This window comes from Chelonia mydas, chromosome 15 (assembly GCF_015237465.2).
Source record: "Chelonia mydas isolate rCheMyd1 chromosome 15, rCheMyd1.pri.v2, whole genome shotgun sequence".
NCBI lineage: Eukaryota > Metazoa > Chordata > Testudines > Cheloniidae > Chelonia > Chelonia mydas.
This window is the reverse complement of record NC_057856.1, coordinates 3,440,807-3,459,352: the sequence shown is the minus strand read 5'-3', so window position 1 is coordinate 3,459,352 and position 18,546 is coordinate 3,440,807. Positions and strand designations below refer to the sequence as shown.

The following is an 18,546-nucleotide window of genomic DNA, read 5'->3' as shown; positions in this document are numbered from 1 at the left end:
CCTGTGGGTACGGCATGTGGCCGGTTGTGGGGACAGCTGAGAGCTGTCCCTGGTTTACTCATTGCTCTGCTGTGCCACCTTGGGCGAGATGCTTCATCCCCGTGTGTCTCAATTTCCATATCTGTAAAAGGGGGCTAATGAGACAGTCCATCAGCCAGCTCAAGCAGACGCACAGGCATGGGGCAGGGTTTGCTGAGTGAATGCCTCTGGCACGAACATGGGAATTGCCAGGCAGAGCCAAGGCCCGCGCCTGTGCCGGATGGTTCCAAGGAAGGGGTGAGAACCCTGCGGAACAGATGTGGGACAATCTGCCCCCATCTTAGTTCTCTCCCTGACCTTGATTAGCCAGAGACTGGCTGAAGCCCTGAAACAGGAGGGTTAATATCCCTTCTGAAATGTGTTATAATTATGGCAACTTTGGCTATTCTTGATAGCCATATAAATGTTCAGGTATCAGGGGGTAGCCGTGTTAGTCTGTAGCCACAAAAACAACGAGGAGTCTGGTGGCACCTTAAAAACTAACAGATTTATTTGGGCTTAAGCTTTTGTGGGTAAAACACCACTTCTTCAGATGGGACTCCTTGCTGTTTATATAAATGTTCAGTCCCTCTGTGAATCTTGTTCTGCTCTTGGTCTCAATGACTTCCTGTGGCAATGAGTTCCATGGGCTAATTACCCATTGTGTGTCAAAGTATTTCCTTTATCTAGTTTGAATTTTACGCAGTTTACCTTAATTGAATGTCCCCTTGTTCTTGTGTTATGAGACAGGGAAAACAGATGCTCCCAATCTATCATCTTTATTCAATTCCTTACTTCATAAATTTTTCATCACATCCTTTCTTATCTGTCTCCTCTCCAGAGTAAACAATCCCAATCTTGGCAATCTCTCTTCAGAGGAGAGTTTTTCCAGGCCTTTGATCATTTTCATCACTGTTCTCTGAACTCCCTCCAGACCTGCGCTACCTTTCTTGAGCTGGGGTGACTAGTACTGCGCAAAGCATCCAGGAGTGGCCACAGCAGTGTTTTTTATTAAGACATGGCAATATTCTCCATCCCATTCCTTCTACGTCCAAGCAGCTTGTTAGCCTTTTCAACAGGAGCTGCGCATTGAGCAGAGGTTTGCATGGAGCTGTGTACAATTTAGAACCCTGTACGGTGCACAAGCAGTTGACAGCTTTCCCTCCCCTTCCAATGTGCGTTGCTTTGCATTTGTTGGCATTAAATTTAGCTTGTGTCCTGTGTCTTGTCAAACTGGCTGATCATGCCAGTCCCTTCCTGCCTTAGCATCTATGAGATGGTACATCTCAGGGCCTCATAGATTCCACAATGAAAACCATCTGCAAGTGATGTTATCCACTGCAAGTCAGACTGGTTCAGTTAGAAACTAAAAGGGACTTTGCAATCCCAGCCCCGCAAGCTAACCTGGGATCTGCAAATCCAGCCGGGCTCACTACAACATCTCCAGGCGCAGAGTCTGCAAACAGGATCCAGTGAACAACTTCATTGCTACTGGGCCAAGAAGAACAGATTTCTGCTCCCTTTCCCATCACTGTATTGATGCTCCAGGGCAGAAGGAATAAAAATTTGGGTTTGTCAATACCACAAACAACTAGATTTGCAGTTGGCTAAAGCCAAGTGTTCAGAAACCATGAGTCAGCATCCCTGCCCCAAATCACGAGATTGGCTTTAAAATCATGAGATTTTAAGACAATGATCAATGTAATGTGCTTCTGGTTTCTGAGTCATTAAAGGTCATATTTTCAGGCTTTTTTCCATAATTATGAGGGCTAGAAATGTATTTCCTTAACAAAAGCTGAGATTCTCAGCTATTCACATGACTCCAGGAGCTGGGGGCTTGAAGAGAAACTCCAAATATTGTGAGTCTTGCAATCATGACAAGAGAGTTGACAACACTGTATTTATTTACACTCGGGCAGGGACTATCTTTGTTCTGTTTGTACAGCACCTACCACAAGGGGGTTGTGGGCCACGACTGGGGCACCCCGGCACTACCGTAACGAACCTAATCAATACTGTACAGGAGCTACCACAATAGGGTCCTGGCTGAAGCAACTGCCGTAACAATAAGATACACAGGGTTTGAGTGAGATGGGCTTGTTTATTAAGGCATCTCTTTTCTGATTAGAACCAAACGCCTGGGTAACAAAATTGTATTGCAATATCGTTAGCTTGCGTTACCTTGAGCCGGCCTGGCTAAGGAACATTCTTAATGCTGGCAGGTCAGCTGCTGTCAGCAGAGCCCGGAGGCCAGCGGTAGCAGCAAAATGCAAGACCAAAGAGGAAGTGCTCTGGGTCCTGCCCCAGGGTTTTAATAGCACTGATAATGTTGCTAGTTAATTGGGCAAATAAACAATCCTGGGAACAGCTGTTGTATTTTCTTTTTGATTAACACATTTTCTTCAGCATGAGGCAACCCCCCTCCCCCAATAGCCACTGCAGCTGCCTCCGCGCAAATGTGTTATGATTAGTTAAGTGCCAGCCATGCACTCAACACTGCATGCACCGGGGGCTGCCCCTGCCCATGGGGCCTGGGATTGGGACCCTGTGTATTCAGCAATTGTGGGTCTGGGGAGTTAACCCCTTTGCAGCTAAAGTGTGCTCTAGGAGCTAAGCAGCCCCTGGAAAAACCTGGTGTTCCTAGCCCTTATGGTAGCAAAGAGAGCTTTCAAAATGGGACCTGACTGCTAATGGATAAAGCGGTGTCTACATGAGTCTGCGGCCAGCGGAGATAACAGCTAAGAGCTGGGACCTGCCCATTCATCTCAATGGGTAGTCAACTCTGAAACCTAATTTCAGTGGCAACACTGAGAACTGTTTCCACTATCCAGCAAAAACAAATCCAGCGACTGTGCTTCGAACCCCTCAGTCCTGGGGACCACGCTACGGTTTGGAGTATTCATTATCATTTTAATTCAATACAAACCTCACGTTTTGGATAGAATTTTAAGCAGACTGGCCAGACTCCCCACAGGGAGTGCGGCAGAATCCAGGCCCCAAACAGCAGCAGTTAGGTCCAAGTTACTGTGGCAATCACAGAGCTTTGCTTGGAACTACCTGGACCTAGTGGAGTAATGGGTGGCTGCGGAGAGAAGACCTTGGCTTCGTACATGTGGCTACGGCTCCCCCCAGTGGCTGGCTGTGGCAAAATGACAACTTCCAGGAGGTCTTTGTGTCTTGAACATTGTTGATACGAACGCTGTGGCTTGGCTTGACCAGATTGCATCCACCAAATAAATAACAGCCTGCTGCTTGTCCACACGAGGGAGAGTTGTGCCTTTAGCTCAGGCAGTGGAGGGCTGTGGTTTTGGTGCTGGACGGCCTGGGTTCAACCCATGCTTTGCGCTGTGGTGGCTGCAGGTCTGTAGTGGCAGCTCATCTCAATGAGGCCCCCAGATGGGGAGACCAAGTGTGGCCACCCACTGGCAAAGAGATCAATCGCCAACTCCCAGCTAATATCCTCCAGCCTCCACTGGAGCCCCACAAGGTGACACAAATGAGGGGAAGGTGCTATGTAGTTTATTAGCTTCACGTTTAGCCACCAGCTAGCCCTGAGAAGCCCATGAGCCTTTAGAGCACAAACCAAGGACAGCTGTGCTCTTTCAGCTTTTGGCTGCTCTCTTCCTCTGGGAACGGAGGAGATGAAAGGGCCTCGCAAGCTGTGGGGAGTGGCTTTCCTGGTCCCCCAGGCAGCAGCTGCTGCTGCTGCTTTGGATGTTGACGCCAAGGCCTTGTTGTTAATTTGTGAAGAAGCAGATATGGGAAGGAGGAAGCTGATTATTCAGTCCGAGAGTGTTTGGCCACCATCTGCTGGTGGGACCTGAGAGCTGCTGGAAATTAAATTCCAATTATACTGGTGCATGCAAATGTGTGTAGCTGATTTCACCCAACTGGTTGTATTAATCTACTAGATGTGCAGATACACACATATATGCTCAGAGTGCAAGAAAAATGGAGTCCTAAAGCTAGGCTCCTAAGTCCATATTTAGGCACTGAAATACAATTTTGAAAAGTCCTGAACAACAACTAAATCTTATCTAGCGCCAAACCTTCCGTCACGGAGAACACTTCAATCTCCCTGGTCACTCGATTACAGACCTAAAAGTCTCAATATTACAACAAAAAAACTTCAAAAACAGACTCCAATAAGAGACTGCTGAATTGGAATTAATTTGCAAACGGGACACCATTAAATTAGACTTGAATAAAGACTGGGAGTGGCTGTGTTGTTACACAAAGTAAAACAATTTCCCCTTGTTTATTTTTCCCCCCTACTGCTCCTCACACGTTCTTGTCAACTGCTGGAAATGGCCCATGTTGATTATCACTACAAAAGGTTGGGGTTTTTTTCGCCTGCTGGTAATAGCTCACCTTACCTGATCACTCTCGTTACAGTGCGTATGATAACACCCATTGTTTCATGTTCTCTGTGTATATATATATATCTTCCTACTGTATTTTCCACTGAATGCATCTGATGAAGTGGGTTTTAGCCCACGAAAACTTACGCCCAAATAAATTTGTTAGTCTCTAAGGTGCCACAAGTCCTCCTGTTCTTCTTACCCACCAAGGTCACAGCGATGTATCAGTGCTACAAGGCCCATATTTCTCCCTCAAATGGAGATGGAGGGATAAAAGGAGTTAAGCAGACCAGTAGATAACCAGCATTGAAGAGTTTTCCTGGAAAGCCAGAAGGGTTGGGAGCGTTCTAGGGTTGTTTTTTGAACACTGCAGGCATGTTGCTGTAGTTTGGTTTATGCATTTTTTTTACGAACGTGTCCAGAGCACTGAGCAGATGGACCGCTACGAAGTGAAATGAACAAATAAATGTCAGCCCTCAGCTCTCCTTTAGGGTCAGAGCAATTCAATGAGCCTTTGGGCAGCTAACTTCCTGAGGTTCTTGTGGACAATCCCTTCCAATATGTATCATACCAAGCATCATACATAGATGTGCATCTTTTTACCCCATTGTAGCATTTGAAACTTCCACTTGACCAAAGTCCCTGGAACTTTGCCAACTGATTTTGCTTCTTTTTTTCTGGGAAGTGGCTGGAAATGGCACCTGAAGAGTTGTCCTGCTGGACTTTTCCAAGTTCTTTCTTTGCTGCTTCAACTTCCTAGTTACAGTTTGGGCAATTCTTTCTTTTTAAGGTCTCTCTTTGATCTGGCTTTTCCGATCACTCACTCTACTCCAGAGGTGGGCAAACTACGGCCCGCGGGTCAGATCCGGCCGGCAGTACCCTCCTGACCGGCCCCTGAGCTCCTGGCCAGGGAGGCTTGTCCCTGGCCCCTCCCCTGCTGTCTCCCTCCCCTGCAGCCTCAGCTCACTGCGCCACCAGCGCGATGCTCTGGGCGGGGGGCTGCGAGCTCCTGGGGCAGCGCAGCTGCAGAGCCCGCCTGGACCGGTCTCTGGGCGGCGCGGCGGGCGGCCGGCTCCAGCTGGGCGGCGCGGCTCCAGGACCCGGTCTCTGGACGGCGCGGCGGGCGGCCGGCTCCAGCTGGGCGGCGCGGCTCCAGGACCCGGTCTCTGGGCGGCGCGGCGGGCGGCCGGCTCCAGCCGGGCGGCGCGGCTCCAGGACCCGGTCTCTGGACGGCGCGGCGGGCGGCCGGCTCCAGGACCCGGTCTCTGGGCGGCGCGGCGGGCGGCCGGCTCCAGCCGGGCGGCGCGGCTGCAGGACCCGGTCTCTGGGCGGCGCGGCGGGTGGCCGGCTGCAGGACCCGGTCTCTGGGCGGCGCGGCGGGCGGCCGGCTCCAGCTGGGCGGCGCGGCTGCAGGACCCGGTCTCTGGGCGGCGCGGCGGGTGGCAGGCTCCAGCCGGGCGGCGCGGCTGCCTGTCCTGATGCTCTGGGCAGTGCGGCTGTAGCACTGCCAGCCACTGGTGCTCCAGGCAGCGCGACAAGGGGGCAGGGAGCAGGTGAGGGGGTTGGATAGAGGGCAGGGGAATTCGGGGTGGTGGTCAGGGGGCGGTAGTGTGGATAGGGGTTGGGGCAGTCAGAGGGCAGGGAACAGGGGTTTTGAATGGGCGCAGGAGTCCTGGGGGGCAGTCAGGAAGGAGAGGGGGATCGGATGGGGTGGCGGGGGAAGGTCAGGGGCTGGGAGTCCAGGGGCGGTCAGGGGACAGGGAGGGGTGGATGGGGCAGGGGTCCCGGGGGGGGGCATCAGGGGGTGAGAAGCAGGGTGGGGTCAGTTTCAGAAACCCGATGTGGCCCTCAGGCCAAAAAGTTTGCCCGCCCCTCCTCTACACTCTTACTGCTGTATTTATACAAGGCCTGATCTCATCTGTGTTGGAATTGATGAGCGGCTTGTAACTGACTTAAAGAGAAGTTGGAGCTGGCCACCAGGGAAAAATTCTGGATCAGGTAAAACATGATAATGGTAGATGTCTGAATTCCAGCAGCAAAACAATGTATTCATGATGGATCTATCTTGTTCCAAGAGAACAGTTCTGTAAGTATCTTGCAATACTTATGAGATTAAAGGAAATTGTGTAGATAAGGTGAGTGCCACTACTTCTCCCAATGTGAGTATTTCTGGCTGTAGAACTCCTTACCACATGAAATCAGGAGGAAACCATGTCTTGCCTTCTTAAGAGCATCTCTTTGCCTCAATGAAGGCAACGATATTTTGGCTTCAGAGCGCTCCTTCCCCTTTGAATTTTCCCCTAACTTCTAATGAAGAAAGTCAGCTTATGAAATGCAACCTCACATAGAGAAGAGCACAGTCTACAACCCTGCCAAAACTAAACTGGAGTTAACGTTCCTGTGCTTAGCACCTAAACACCACTGTCACTGGCTAAGGGGGTGGGGGGGGAGAGGGGAGAAGATAGATTAGATAGATTTTAAGGCCAGAAGGCACCATGATCATCTAGTCTGACCTTCTGTATACACAGGCCGGAGACTCTTACCGAAGGCAATTATTTTTCCTTACTCTGTAAGTGGCTGGATTGCACCCAATGACTCATGGTCAAACCACAGCATGTCTCTTAGAGCCATACAGTCTTGATTTAAAGTCTCCAAGTGAGAGAGAATTTTACCACCTTCCGGGTTAAGCAGTTCCAAAGGTTAATTCCCCTCACTGTCAAAAAGTTGCATCTTAGTTCTAATTTGAAGTTTTCTAACTACAACTTCCAGCCAGTGGATCTCGTTCTGCCTTTGCTTGCTAGAATAAAGAGCCCCTAAAATCTGATATCTGCTCCCCACGTAGGTGCCTACTGACAGAGCCATCCCTTGGGTATGGTGAATTGGAGCACCTGCTCTGGGCCCCGCGTTTGGGGGGTCCTGCAGGCTGGACCGATTGGCTGGCATGATCGGTCCCGGAAGTGACAGATTCGTCACTTTCTCCCCCCCCCTTTAGGGACGACTCTGCCTACTGACCACGATCAATTTTAATAATAATCTCTTCAGTAATAAACTACATTGCTCAAGCTCCTTAAGTCTCTCGCTATACGGCAGGATTTCCAGACTTCGGATCATTCTAGTGCCTCATCTCTCAACTCTTTCCAATTTTCCAACATCTTTGGGCAAGTGCGTGTGCCAGCACTGGACACAGTACCCCGTAATGGCCTCACCAATGCTGCATACAGAGGGAAACCCACCGATCACTCCTCCTGACGCGACAGCGAGCTAGCTACAGAGACAGAGATAAGTAGCTTTGTGCCCAAGTGCATTTCGTACCATGGGCATATTTTTTATCTATTACTATTTATTTTTGTAGCTTCCACACTATGCTAGGCACTTTACAGGCAAACATGAAGGTGAGGCCCCTGCTCCCACGAGCGTACAATCTAATGCACAGCAGAGGCCACAGCTCCACCACTGAGAAGAGTCCGCAGTACGCGATGCTTGGGGAAAGGCCTGTACATAACCCTACTCTGCCTGTCACTGGGGCAGGCACACAAGGCCCTCGTTCATTAAGAGTTGCTATGATACCTAAGTGGGAGGCCCCCAGTAACTCATGGCACCAGCAACGGCATGGCGCAGGCAGCTGGTGGGTGCGATGGAGCAGGGTGAAGCACTCCTGAAGTCCAGCTGTCTTTTTTTGGGGAGGTGGGGAGGACAGACACGCCCAGCTCCAAGAGGAGCAGCATGGAGGAGCCGTTAAGAATGGAACAATGCTTTTAATGAGAGAAGTGGCATTAGGGAAGCTTGTCGCATGTATTTATAGCTGTGGTAACCCCAGTGGATTGGCATTTGCACTGAGCAACCCCATTCAGCAGACCCTACCGGGCATGGGGAGGTGAAATGCTATGGAGTCAGCGAGCACAGTGGAATCGCCTAGCAAGCTGTGGAGAATATCTGGCTAGGTCCTGACCTGCTCCCATCCCTGCAGAATCCAAGTACCTCAGAACAGTGCGCAGCCACCCCACGCAGCAGGGCCCTGCTCTTATCCCCACTATGCAGCTGGGACCTACAGCCAGAGAGACTGGGCCAGGGGCGCACACAGAGTCTTGAGTCCAGGTCTCCTGGGTCTCACGCCAGTGCCTACCCCTCACCTTCCCACTACCCTCTAATTAATAAAGCCAGAGAGAGGAGCACTCTTCTAGAGCCTGGGTGTGGCGGAAACACGCAATGGGCCAGCTAGAGCCACTGGGTCAGTGATTTGGATGCATCCAGTGGATTTCAGCCCATATCAGGACAAGGGACAGTCCAGACCCCCCCCATGTGGCAGATCCCATTTCCTACAGTCACCTGTGGTACCTCTCCTCCTTCACAAGATGGTGGAGACAGGACAAGAAGTAGAGGTGGCTACCACTCCTACTGACCACACTGCCCTGGAGCAACACCAGGGAGGAACAAGATCTTAGGGCAAGGGCCAGATTCTGCTCGGAGTTACAGCAGCGTAAACACCACTGAAGTCAGTGGAGTTGCTCTGGAATTACATCAGTGTAACAGAATTTAGCCCCAGGAAAAGTTCTGACTATGGCATGAAAAGAGGGCTTGAGATGTTGTGGAGAAAACGCCCGATGGGGCCAGCTTTGCGCGGTGAGAGGGAGCCAAAACGCCTCCGCACAGCGCCAGCCGCCCTTCCAGGAAGGAGCTGATGGACTGTGTGAATCTAGCTCCAGCATTCGACTCCCCAAAGGGGGCTGAGCCAAGGAGGGATCACAGCCGAGCTCCCGTCAGCTTGCAGAGGTGCACGATGTGCGCATGCAGCACCCTCTGAAAGGGGGGCGCTCAGAGAAATACAGCCCCCATATCGCAGTCTGCACAGTAATGCAGGGCCGAAAGTGCAGAAAGAGAGCTGGTGAGAAAGGCGACTGTACTTGGAGGTACATGGGAAGCTGTGCTTTGAGCCCCCACAGCCCCTGCAATGCTCAGGACCCTCCCCACAGAGGGATCTTTTCAGCAGTGGTACAGGTGGGTCACGGCCCAGCAACCTTGATTTTCAAATAACGGCAAGTACCAGAAATGCCCCATTATGTTAGTATGAGATCGCCCTCTAGAGGTGGCGCGGTTACCTTGCGTGTGCAACATTTGAGCAAAGTAACAATGAGCAAGGCACCCACATAGCTGCTCCTTTACGCTGACGTGTGATGCAGGGTGGCAGCAAAACGGTTTGATCTGAGTATCTGGGGCAGGGCTGGAAGCCAGAAGAGAGCCCGAAGAGCATCATCGCTCCAGTACCCTGCTTGCAGCTGTGAGTTATGGCTATCCAGAGGGCTCAGCTAAGAGTGCCTGCGAGTCCCAGCACTTCAACCGTCCTGACTCCTTGGCATTGACATCCTCCTCCAAATGCACAATGTTGCATTAACATGTTGGTTTGCCCCGCAGCAATGGAGATCTCCTGGCATATTTAAGGCTGACGATGCAGTGTGCGGGGAGCAGGACTGGAGCGGGTGAGCACCTTAGCCACAGGGGCACAGGAGCAGCTACTCATTTAGTAACAATAAGGCACAGAGTCAGCAGCCAGACGGGGCCCCGGATTCCAGGGTTCTACCCTGCTGCCCATCACCGAAGTATCTGAGCACCTCCAGGAAGAGAAGTCCTACTGACCTATAACTTGTTGCCATGTGTGTGTCTTCCACGGGCTCCCCGAGGGACTCCGACTCTACAGCCCTTTCCACCTGTTCAGCCCCTTTCCAGGCTCTTTCCCATGTGGCACTGTGCGACTTCAGCTTGCGCTTGAGGCTCTCACATGCTGGGTTCATCAGCCGAGCTCCTCTCCTGCTTCGGCCTCCCGGATGCTCAGGAAAGCGAGCGCTCCCCCGAAACGTTCTGCAGGTTCTGGGGGTTTACAGGGTCTCTCTGCCTGCAGCCTTGCTCGGGCCTTGCTGGGGCTGCCTCCGCTCAGAAAGCTTCTGCCCATCCAGCCGGTCTCTCTTGCGTGTGGGGGATCTCTGGTGTTTGAGAAGGTGTGCGCACTGGCGGAAGCTTTTCTCGCAGGCAGGACAGCAGTAAGGTCCCTCCCCGGTGTGGAGCCGCTGGTGTTTAAGAAGGGCTGAGTTCCGGCTGAAGCCCCTACCGCACTCAGAGCATCTATGGGGCCTCTCCCCGCTGTGGGCCCTCTGGTGGCTTGCATACTGCTGCTTGCAGCGGAAGGTCCTCTGACACGTGGGGCATCGGCAGGGGTTCTCTCCCACATGGACCCTCTGGTGCCACGTGAATTCCTGTTTGTAGCGGAAGCTCTTCTCGCAGCCCAGGCACTTGTAGCTCCTCTCCCCGGTGTGGCTCCGTTGGTGCCACGTGAGCTCTTGCTGGTAGCGAAAGTGCTTATCGCAGGTGGGGCATTTATACGGCCTGTCGCCCACGTGGGCTCTCTGGTGCCATGTGAATTCCTGCTTGTAGCGGAAGCTCTTCTCGCACTCTCTGCACTTGTACGGCCTCTCTGCCGCGTGGGCCCGCTGGTGCCAGACCAGCTCCTGCTTGGAGCGGAAACTTTTCTCACACCCGCTGCATTTATAGAGCCTGTCGCCCACGTGGGCTCTCTGGTGCCACGTGTATTCCTGCCTGTAGCAGAAGCTCTTCTCGCACTTGGGGCATCTATACAGTCGTTCTCCCGGGGGGAGTCTCTGGGGCACAGGCTGGGCTGGGCTTGGCTCACGGCGAGCGCGCAGACAGGGGTTCTCTCCCGGGGGGAGTCTCTGGGGCACAGGCTGGGCTGGGCTTGGCTCACGGCGAGCGCGCAGACAGGGGTTCTCTCCCGGGGGGAGTCTCTGGGGCACAGGCTGGGCTGGGCTTGGCTCACGGCGAGCGCACAGACAGGGGTTCTCTCCCGGGGGGAGTCCCTGGGGCACAGGCTGGGCTGGGCTTGGCTCACGGCGAGCGCACAGACAGGGGTTCTCTCCCGGGGGGAGTCCCTGGGGCACAGGCTGGGCTGGGCTTGGCTCACGGCGAGCGCACAGACAGGGGTTCTCTCCCGGGGGGAGTCTCTGGGTCACGAGCTGGGCTGGGCTTGGCTCACGGCGAGCGCACAGACAGGGGTTCTCTCCCGGGGGGAGTCTCTGGGGCACAGGCTGGGCTGGGCTTGGCTCACGGCGAGCGCGCAGACAGGGGTTCTCTCCCGGGGGGAGTCTCTGGGGCACAGGCTGGGCTGGGCTTGGCTCACGGCAAGCGCACAGACAGGGGTTCTCTCCCGGGGGGAGTCTCTGGGGCACAGGCTGGGCTGGGCTTGGCTCACGGCGAGCGCGCAGACAGGGGTTCTCTCCCGGGGGGAGTCTCTGGGGCACAGGCTGGGCTGGGCTTGGCTCACGGCGAGCGCGCAGACAGGGGTTCTCTCCCGGGGGGAGTCTCTGGGTCACGAGCTGGGCTGGGCTTGGCTCACGGCGAGCGCACAGACAGGGGTTCTCTCCCGGGGGGAGTCTCTGGGGCACAGGCTGGGCTGGGCTTGGCTCACGGTGAGCGCGCAGACAGGGGTTCTCTCCCGGGGGGAGTCTCTGGGGCACAGGCTGGGCTGGGCTTGGCTCACGGCGAGCGCACAGACAGGGGTTCTCTCCCGGGGGGAGTCTCTGGGGCACAGGCTGGGCTGGGCTTGGCTCACGGCGAGCGCACAGACAGGGGTTCTCTCCCGGGGGGAGTCTCTGGGGCACAGGCTGGGCTGGGCTTGGCTCACGGCGAGCGCGCAGACAGGGGTTCTCTCCCGGGGGGAGTCTCTGGGGCACAGGCTGGGCTGGGCTTGGCTCACGGCGAGCGCGCAGACAGGGGTTCTCTCCCGGGGGGAGTCTCTGGGGCACAGGCTGGGCTGGGCTTGGCTCACGGCGAGCGCGCAGACAGGGGTTCTCTCCCGGGGGGAGTCTCTGGGGCACAGGCTGGGCTGGGCTTGGCTCACGGCGAGCGCACAGACAGGGGTTCTCTCCCGGGGGGAGTCTCTGGGTCACGAGCTGGGCTGGGCTTGGCTCACGGCGAGCGCACAGACAGGGGTTCTCTCCCGGGGGGAGTCTCTGGGGCACAGGCTGGGCTGAGCTTGGCTCACGGCGAGCGCACAGACAGGGGTTCTCTCCCGGGGGGAGTCTCTGGGTCACGAGCTGGGCTGGGCTTGGCTCACGGCGAGCGCACAGACAGGGGTTCTCTCCCGGGGGGAGTCTCTGGGGCACAGGCTGGGCTGAGCTTGGCTCACGGCGAGCGCACAGACAGGGGTTCTCTCCCGGGGGGAGTCTCTGGGTCACGAGCTGGGCTGGGCTTGGCTCACGGCGAGCGCACAGACAGGGGTTCTCTCCCGGGGGGAGTCTCTGACGTGCACTAAGAGAAGAGCTCTCCCCACGGCTCCCCTTGCACTTGGGGCACATGGAGGTCTCTGCTCCCATGGGCGTCCCGCCGTGACCACCAGCAGCTGGCGGCGGAGTGAACCATTTCTCACACTGGATGTGTTTACACAGAGTCTCAGCAGGAGTGAATGGCTGGGGAGCAAGGACATCCAAGGGCCAGACCCTGCCCTCAAGCACACGTGGGAGTCCCACAGGGAGTTCAAAGGGAGCCACCTGCTTACATCCCAGGGAGCAGCGTTGCCAGGTGGCTGCAGTGAGCCTGCTTTGCCAAGGAGGGGGTGGCTCCACTCCACTTCCAGGAGAGTTTCCCTGATGATCTTCTGAGTTGGACTGAGCCTGACAGACTAATTCCCTGTCCGAGCTCTGGAGGCCACGTTCTGTGGGTCCCCCTGCTAACAGCCTGGGCACTTCCAATCCCCTGAGAGTCTCCTGCAGATGAGTCTCCTTCTTCCCCCTGATCTCAGCATCTGCTGCAATGGAGAGAGAATCCAGATGTTATTTATCGCATGGGCTGGAGAGAATGGAAAGCTCCTGTGAATACGCTCAGCCTATAGTTCAGTTAACGTAATTATAGAGCAGCAGTCAATGACAGCATGGGTTTATTTAGGGCTGTCAATTAATCACTCCCGCAATTAACTCAAAAAAATTAATCACAATTAATCGCCGTTTTAATCGCACTGTTCAAGAATAGAATACCAATTGAAAGGTATTAAATATTTTGGATGTTTTTCGACATTTTCAAATATATTGATTTCAATTACCACACAGAATACAAAGTGTACACTGCTCACTTTATATTTTTCAATTCACCTCATACAGGTACTGTAGTGCAATCTCTTTAACGTGAAAGTGCAACTTACAAATGTAGATGTTACATAACTGCACTCAAAAATAAAACAATGCAAGACTTTAGAGTCTACAAGTCCTACAAGTCCTCTGGAATGGTGGTTGAATCATGAAGGGTCATATGAATCTTTAGTGCATCTGGCACGTAAATATCTTGCGACACCGGCTACAACAGTGCCATGCAAACATCTGTTCTCACTTTCAGGTGACACTGTGAACAAGAAGTGGGCAGCATTATCTCCTGCAAATGTAAATGAACTTGTTTGTCTGAGCGATTGGCTGAACAAGAAGTAGGACTGAGTGGACTTGTAGGCTGTAAAGTTTTATATTGTTTTATTTTTGAATGAATTTTTTGTACATAATTCTACATTTGTAAGTTTAACTTTCACGATAAAGAGATTGCACTACAGTACCTGTATTAGGTGAATTGAAAAATACTATTTCTTTTGGTTTTTACAGTACAAATATTTGTAATAAAAAATAAATATAAAGTGAGCACTATACGCATTGTATTCTGTGTTATAATTGAAATCAATATAATTAAAAATGTAGAAAACATCAAAAATATTTAAATAAATGGTATTTTCTTATTGTTTTACAGTGTGATTAATCACAATTAATTTTTTTTAATCGCGCTATTTATCGTGATTAATTTTTTTTAATCGCTTGACAGCCCTAGTTTATTTCAATGACTTTAACATTTTATTTCTATAGCATTCCCATGAGGTTGGACTTTCAGCCATGCACCAGCTGGAAAACTCCTGCCCAGATTTATGTAGAAATTAGGAGCGAAATCCTGGTTCCATTAAAGTCAATGAAAATTTTGCCATTGACTTCAGTGGGGTCAGAATCTCACCCCAGAACTACATCCTACTTGGCAATTAGGGGGGAGGGATAGCTCAGTGGTTTGAGCATTGGCTGGCTAAACCCAGGGTTGTGTGTTCAATCCTTGAGGGGGCCATTTAGGGATCTGGGGCAAAAATTGGGGATTGGTCCTGCTTCAAGCAGGGGGTTGGACTAGATGACCTCCTGAGGTCCCTTCCAACCCTAACCTTCTATGATTCTATGATCTGCATGCAGAGGGCCCAAATCAGATCTACCGGACGTCAACTTCATTAACATTAATGCAGCTCCAGCTGCTTATACAAGGTCTGCCTTTGCCCTTCTTGGGTCAATATGGCTCACAAATGTTTCTGAAATCGCTCACTAAGCTTTAAGGGGGAAGTCCTGGCCCTTTGAAAGTCAATAGGAGCTTTGCTATTGACTGCAGTGAGGCCAGAATTTCATCCTAGATATCATTTCTGACCTGTTAATTGGATTCCTCTGATGTTATCTCATAGCTAACCAGACAGTTAATACAGTGTAACAAAGTGGAGAGAGACAGACAGAGGTCTGTTAAAAGGTTTCCATTTGCTTCCAGTGAATAAACAGGATCAGCATTACAGACAGGCATTGATTGACAGCCTCTGTCCTCTGCTAGGAAGGGGAGGAGCTCTCAAACTGTACCAATTTGGCAATTCGGTCAGTTCTAGATCAGTTTGGGAAAGAAGGAGTGGCTGTTCTCTGTGACCTTCTTTTGCTCCAAGCAAGAACATGCCCTCTCCACTCCACTTCAAATTCCACGTAAGCAGCCTCTGCTTTGCTCCACTTTGCTCTCCAGAGCCGTTCACCCACTAGCAAGGGAAAATTAAGAGCTCAGTTGCTATTTCCAATGGGAGTGGAAATATATCGATGGGGATACACAGCTGACACCTGCCAAAATGATGCGCCAGTAACAAGGGTTACTGCATTTGTTACTGGGAGCAAAGAGGTAATTGCCAGCATGCAGGAAGGGGCGGCTGGGTTCCGCACACTCATTGTTTCTGAACGGTTTGTCAATCATTACTCACAGATAAAGTTAAAAGCTTTTCCATTCCCAGAGTCCTTGTGACCCTTGACACATGGCTCTTCCCCACGTTCAAGCAGCTGGATAATGTCGGGTTTAGCGGCAGCATGTCCTGGTGATGAGAGAAGAGAATTATCTATTGATCCTAGGTACTTAGCTGGCCCCTCACAATCGCCAATGTGTTTATCCTCACAAGCCCCTGTGCAGCAGGGCAAGGCAGGTATCCCCATTTTACAGATGGGGAACTGAGGCCCAGAGAACCATGTGACTTGCCCAGACAGTCTGTGGTGGAGCAGGAAACTGAACTCAAGACTCTCAAGTTCTAAACAAGCACTCTAACCACTGGACTACCCATCCCACCTAATGTGTAGCTCAGCAATTACTCACTGTTCTGTCACCATTTTCAAATGACGCTCCTGATTTAATCCCAGCCCAGTGTATGAATTACACGGGAAGAGAGTGAAGATCCAGAGGCAAAAAAGCCTTACGGATTGAAATGAGCTGAACAGCTCACGGGAGACTCAGGTACCTACACTTACTGTACAGGATGAATGATACTTGGTGTGTCCCATGGCCTCAGCCACCGGCCCATTTACATCCGAACTTCTCCCTAGACACAGGAAATGTCTCCATTCCACTCCCACAAATGGTACCACACAGCATGCAGGGAGCGCTCTCTTGTACACCGTGTGCAGTGGTTATAGGCTTCCTGATCCTTCACCACCACCAGAGAGGACCAGGATGTGTTACAGGGGGAATTTAATAAATGGAAGGACTTCCCGGTCAGCAAGTTCTCTGGTTGATGCTTAAGGCAGGGCTCTTTGTTTCATGTAATCACACTACAGAGCATGACTTGAAGCTCTGCTATTTGGGGGCTGCAGCTTCTAATGAACGAGTGACCACTAATCGTTACCCAGGGAGATCAAAGCCTCGTAGTTGTCCCTCATCACGTCCTTGTACAGCTCCTTCTGCCATTCTGCTAGCTCCTCCCACTCCTCCGCGGAGAAATAGACAGCGACGTCGTCAAACGTGACTGGGGCCTGAAACAGCAAATAAACCGTGATCGGCAGCCTCTGCTTCAGTCACACGCTGAGAGCAGCAGCTCTGGGTCCTGGCAGGGCAGGGAGAGCATTTCCTGCGTGTGTAACACATGCTGACCACACACGTTGCTGCTGGTGTACCCAGGATGGGAATCCCCCGGGACAGCTCACACCTGTCACCGGAGGACTCTCATGGAAACAGTGTGCAGTGGATGCAGGGATGGGGAGCAGAAGCCTGGCCTTTGTCTCGGTGGCGATTTCCTGCTGAAGCAGCACCTGGGGCCTCCCTGCCTAGCTGCAGTAGCCACGTGTTTGCATTTGAGACGTCAGCTGTTTATTAGACCCCGCTGACTAGCAAATCCAACCTGTAACTCACACCAGGGTTTACATCACTCCTGGTCTTGTCCCAGAGGCTCCCGTGGCAAATGCAAGCTGCATACGGCTGGGTTTGTCCCATCATCATTTGTCAGGGCCAAGCTGGAACATTTCACTGTGACTTGGGGGATAAGATCTGGCTAGGAAACACCCATGAACACCTCCTCACAGCCACCAGGCAGGGAGCTGTTCGCATGACAGATGCTGCGATTCATTAATGCGGGTGTAGGACATTTCTGATACATGGGGGCTGCATTATAATTCAGCCTTCAGTGCATTTTCTGTCATTTGCAAAACACCCTCCTGTATTTGGGGCGGGGGGGGAGAGAGGAAGGGGGAGCATTTTAGACAGCACCGAATAATGCCTTGAATGAGCTGGGGTGGGATGGGGAAGACTGGGGCCGGGATCAGAGGCCACTTACAGAAGGAACATTGACACAGGGGCCTTTGCTACCCAGGGAACATAAGAAGAGGCACATTAATAATAACCAGCACCACCTTGCTCCCCTACAGCACTTTTCGAAAGGAGATCTCCAAGCGCTTCACAACCGTTAGTGTATTACCCTGACAAGCCAGCCCGCCCCTTACCCCGCTGGCGGGGCGGGGGATGAGCCCATTGTACAGATGGCAACTGGGGCCCACAGAGGCACTGACTCGGCCCTAGGTCACCCGGAAGGTCTGTGGCAGGGCAGGAAATTACCCCCTGGGCTAGCGGCAGCAGCCCCCAGAGCCAGTGCGATACCCACAGCCCAGGCCCCGCTGGAGGCCCGACGGCAAAGCCCTACCTGAGCGGGGCGCGCCCCAGCCATCCCCGGCCGCCGGAGCCTCCTCTCCTTGGGCAGCGGCAGGTTCGGTCTCTCGGCTGCAGCTCGGCAGTGGAGGCGGAATCGCAGCCTCCCCGCTGACGGGGCCCCACGCCGCGGAGCCCGGCCCGGCCGCAGGGCAGGAGGGAAGAGCCGAGCCCGCTGCAAACGCACAAAGGCAGCAGCTTCCCCGGGGCTCGGGCTCGTAGCGAGCGAGACGCGGTTCCCGAGGCGGGACCCCGCCTGCCTCTCCGAGCCGCGCCGGGGCCCCTCCGCCGGCAGCCGAGCGCGGCCCGAGCCCGCAAACGCCGCGTCTTAGCGCCGCTCCCCGCGCCCAGCGCTGCGCAGAGCCGCTGCCCGGCCCTCTGCAGCCAGCCCCTGCGCGCCGGCGGCCGGGGAGCGGCCCCCAGCCGGGGAAGGGGTCTCTCCAGCCGGCTGCAGCCTCTGGGGCACGGATCGCAGCCTGGGGCCAGGAGACAAACCTGCCGCCGCCTCCGTGCCCTCGAGGGCGGCCCGGCCTGAGCCCCCCACGCTGGGATGCGCCTCCCCTGAGCTGGCTCCGGCTCCGGGGGGCCCAGCCGCAGCGGGAAGCCGGGCCGGGGGCAGCTGCTGGCTGGGTGTATTGGAATCGAATCTGGCCTGGGGGCAAGTCAGGGACAGTCCAGTGGCTCCGGGGAGCAAGGGGGCTTTGCTCACGGGGTGCACAGGGGTTTGGGCAGCGGTGGGGAGGGGGCTGGGGAGCTTTGGTCTGGGTATGGGGGAGCTGCTAGCTGAGAAAGGGGCTGGGGGCACATGTCTAGTGGAGCTTGCGGGGCAGGGGGGTTGCTCATTCCACCTAGCACAGCTCTGCTCAGGGGTCTTCTCAGTGCTTGAAGAGGT

General features: G+C 53.6%; 1 protein-coding gene across 2 annotated transcripts; it reads right to left on the bottom strand.

Moving 5' to 3' along the window:
• Positions 1-7,389: 7,389 nt before the first annotated feature.
• Positions 7,390-18,158, bottom strand: LOC102942392 (zinc finger protein 850). Of its 2 annotated transcripts, none has more exons than XM_043529984.1 (4): positions 17,650-18,158; positions 16,363-16,489; positions 15,454-15,561; positions 7,390-13,188 (listed from the first exon to the last, which is right to left on the bottom strand). In XM_043529984.1, the coding sequence occupies exons 1-4, from the start codon at positions 17,671-17,673 to the stop codon at positions 10,250-10,252; spliced, it is 3,198 nt and encodes a 1,065-aa protein (XP_043385919.1). In that variant the 5' UTR covers positions 17,674-18,158; the 3' UTR covers positions 7,390-10,249. The 2 variants fall into 2 exon arrangements, with proteins under 2 accessions (XP_043385919.1, XP_043385920.1); XM_043529985.1 differs by having other exon boundaries at positions 7,390-13,185.
• Positions 18,159-18,546: the final 388 nt, after the last annotated feature.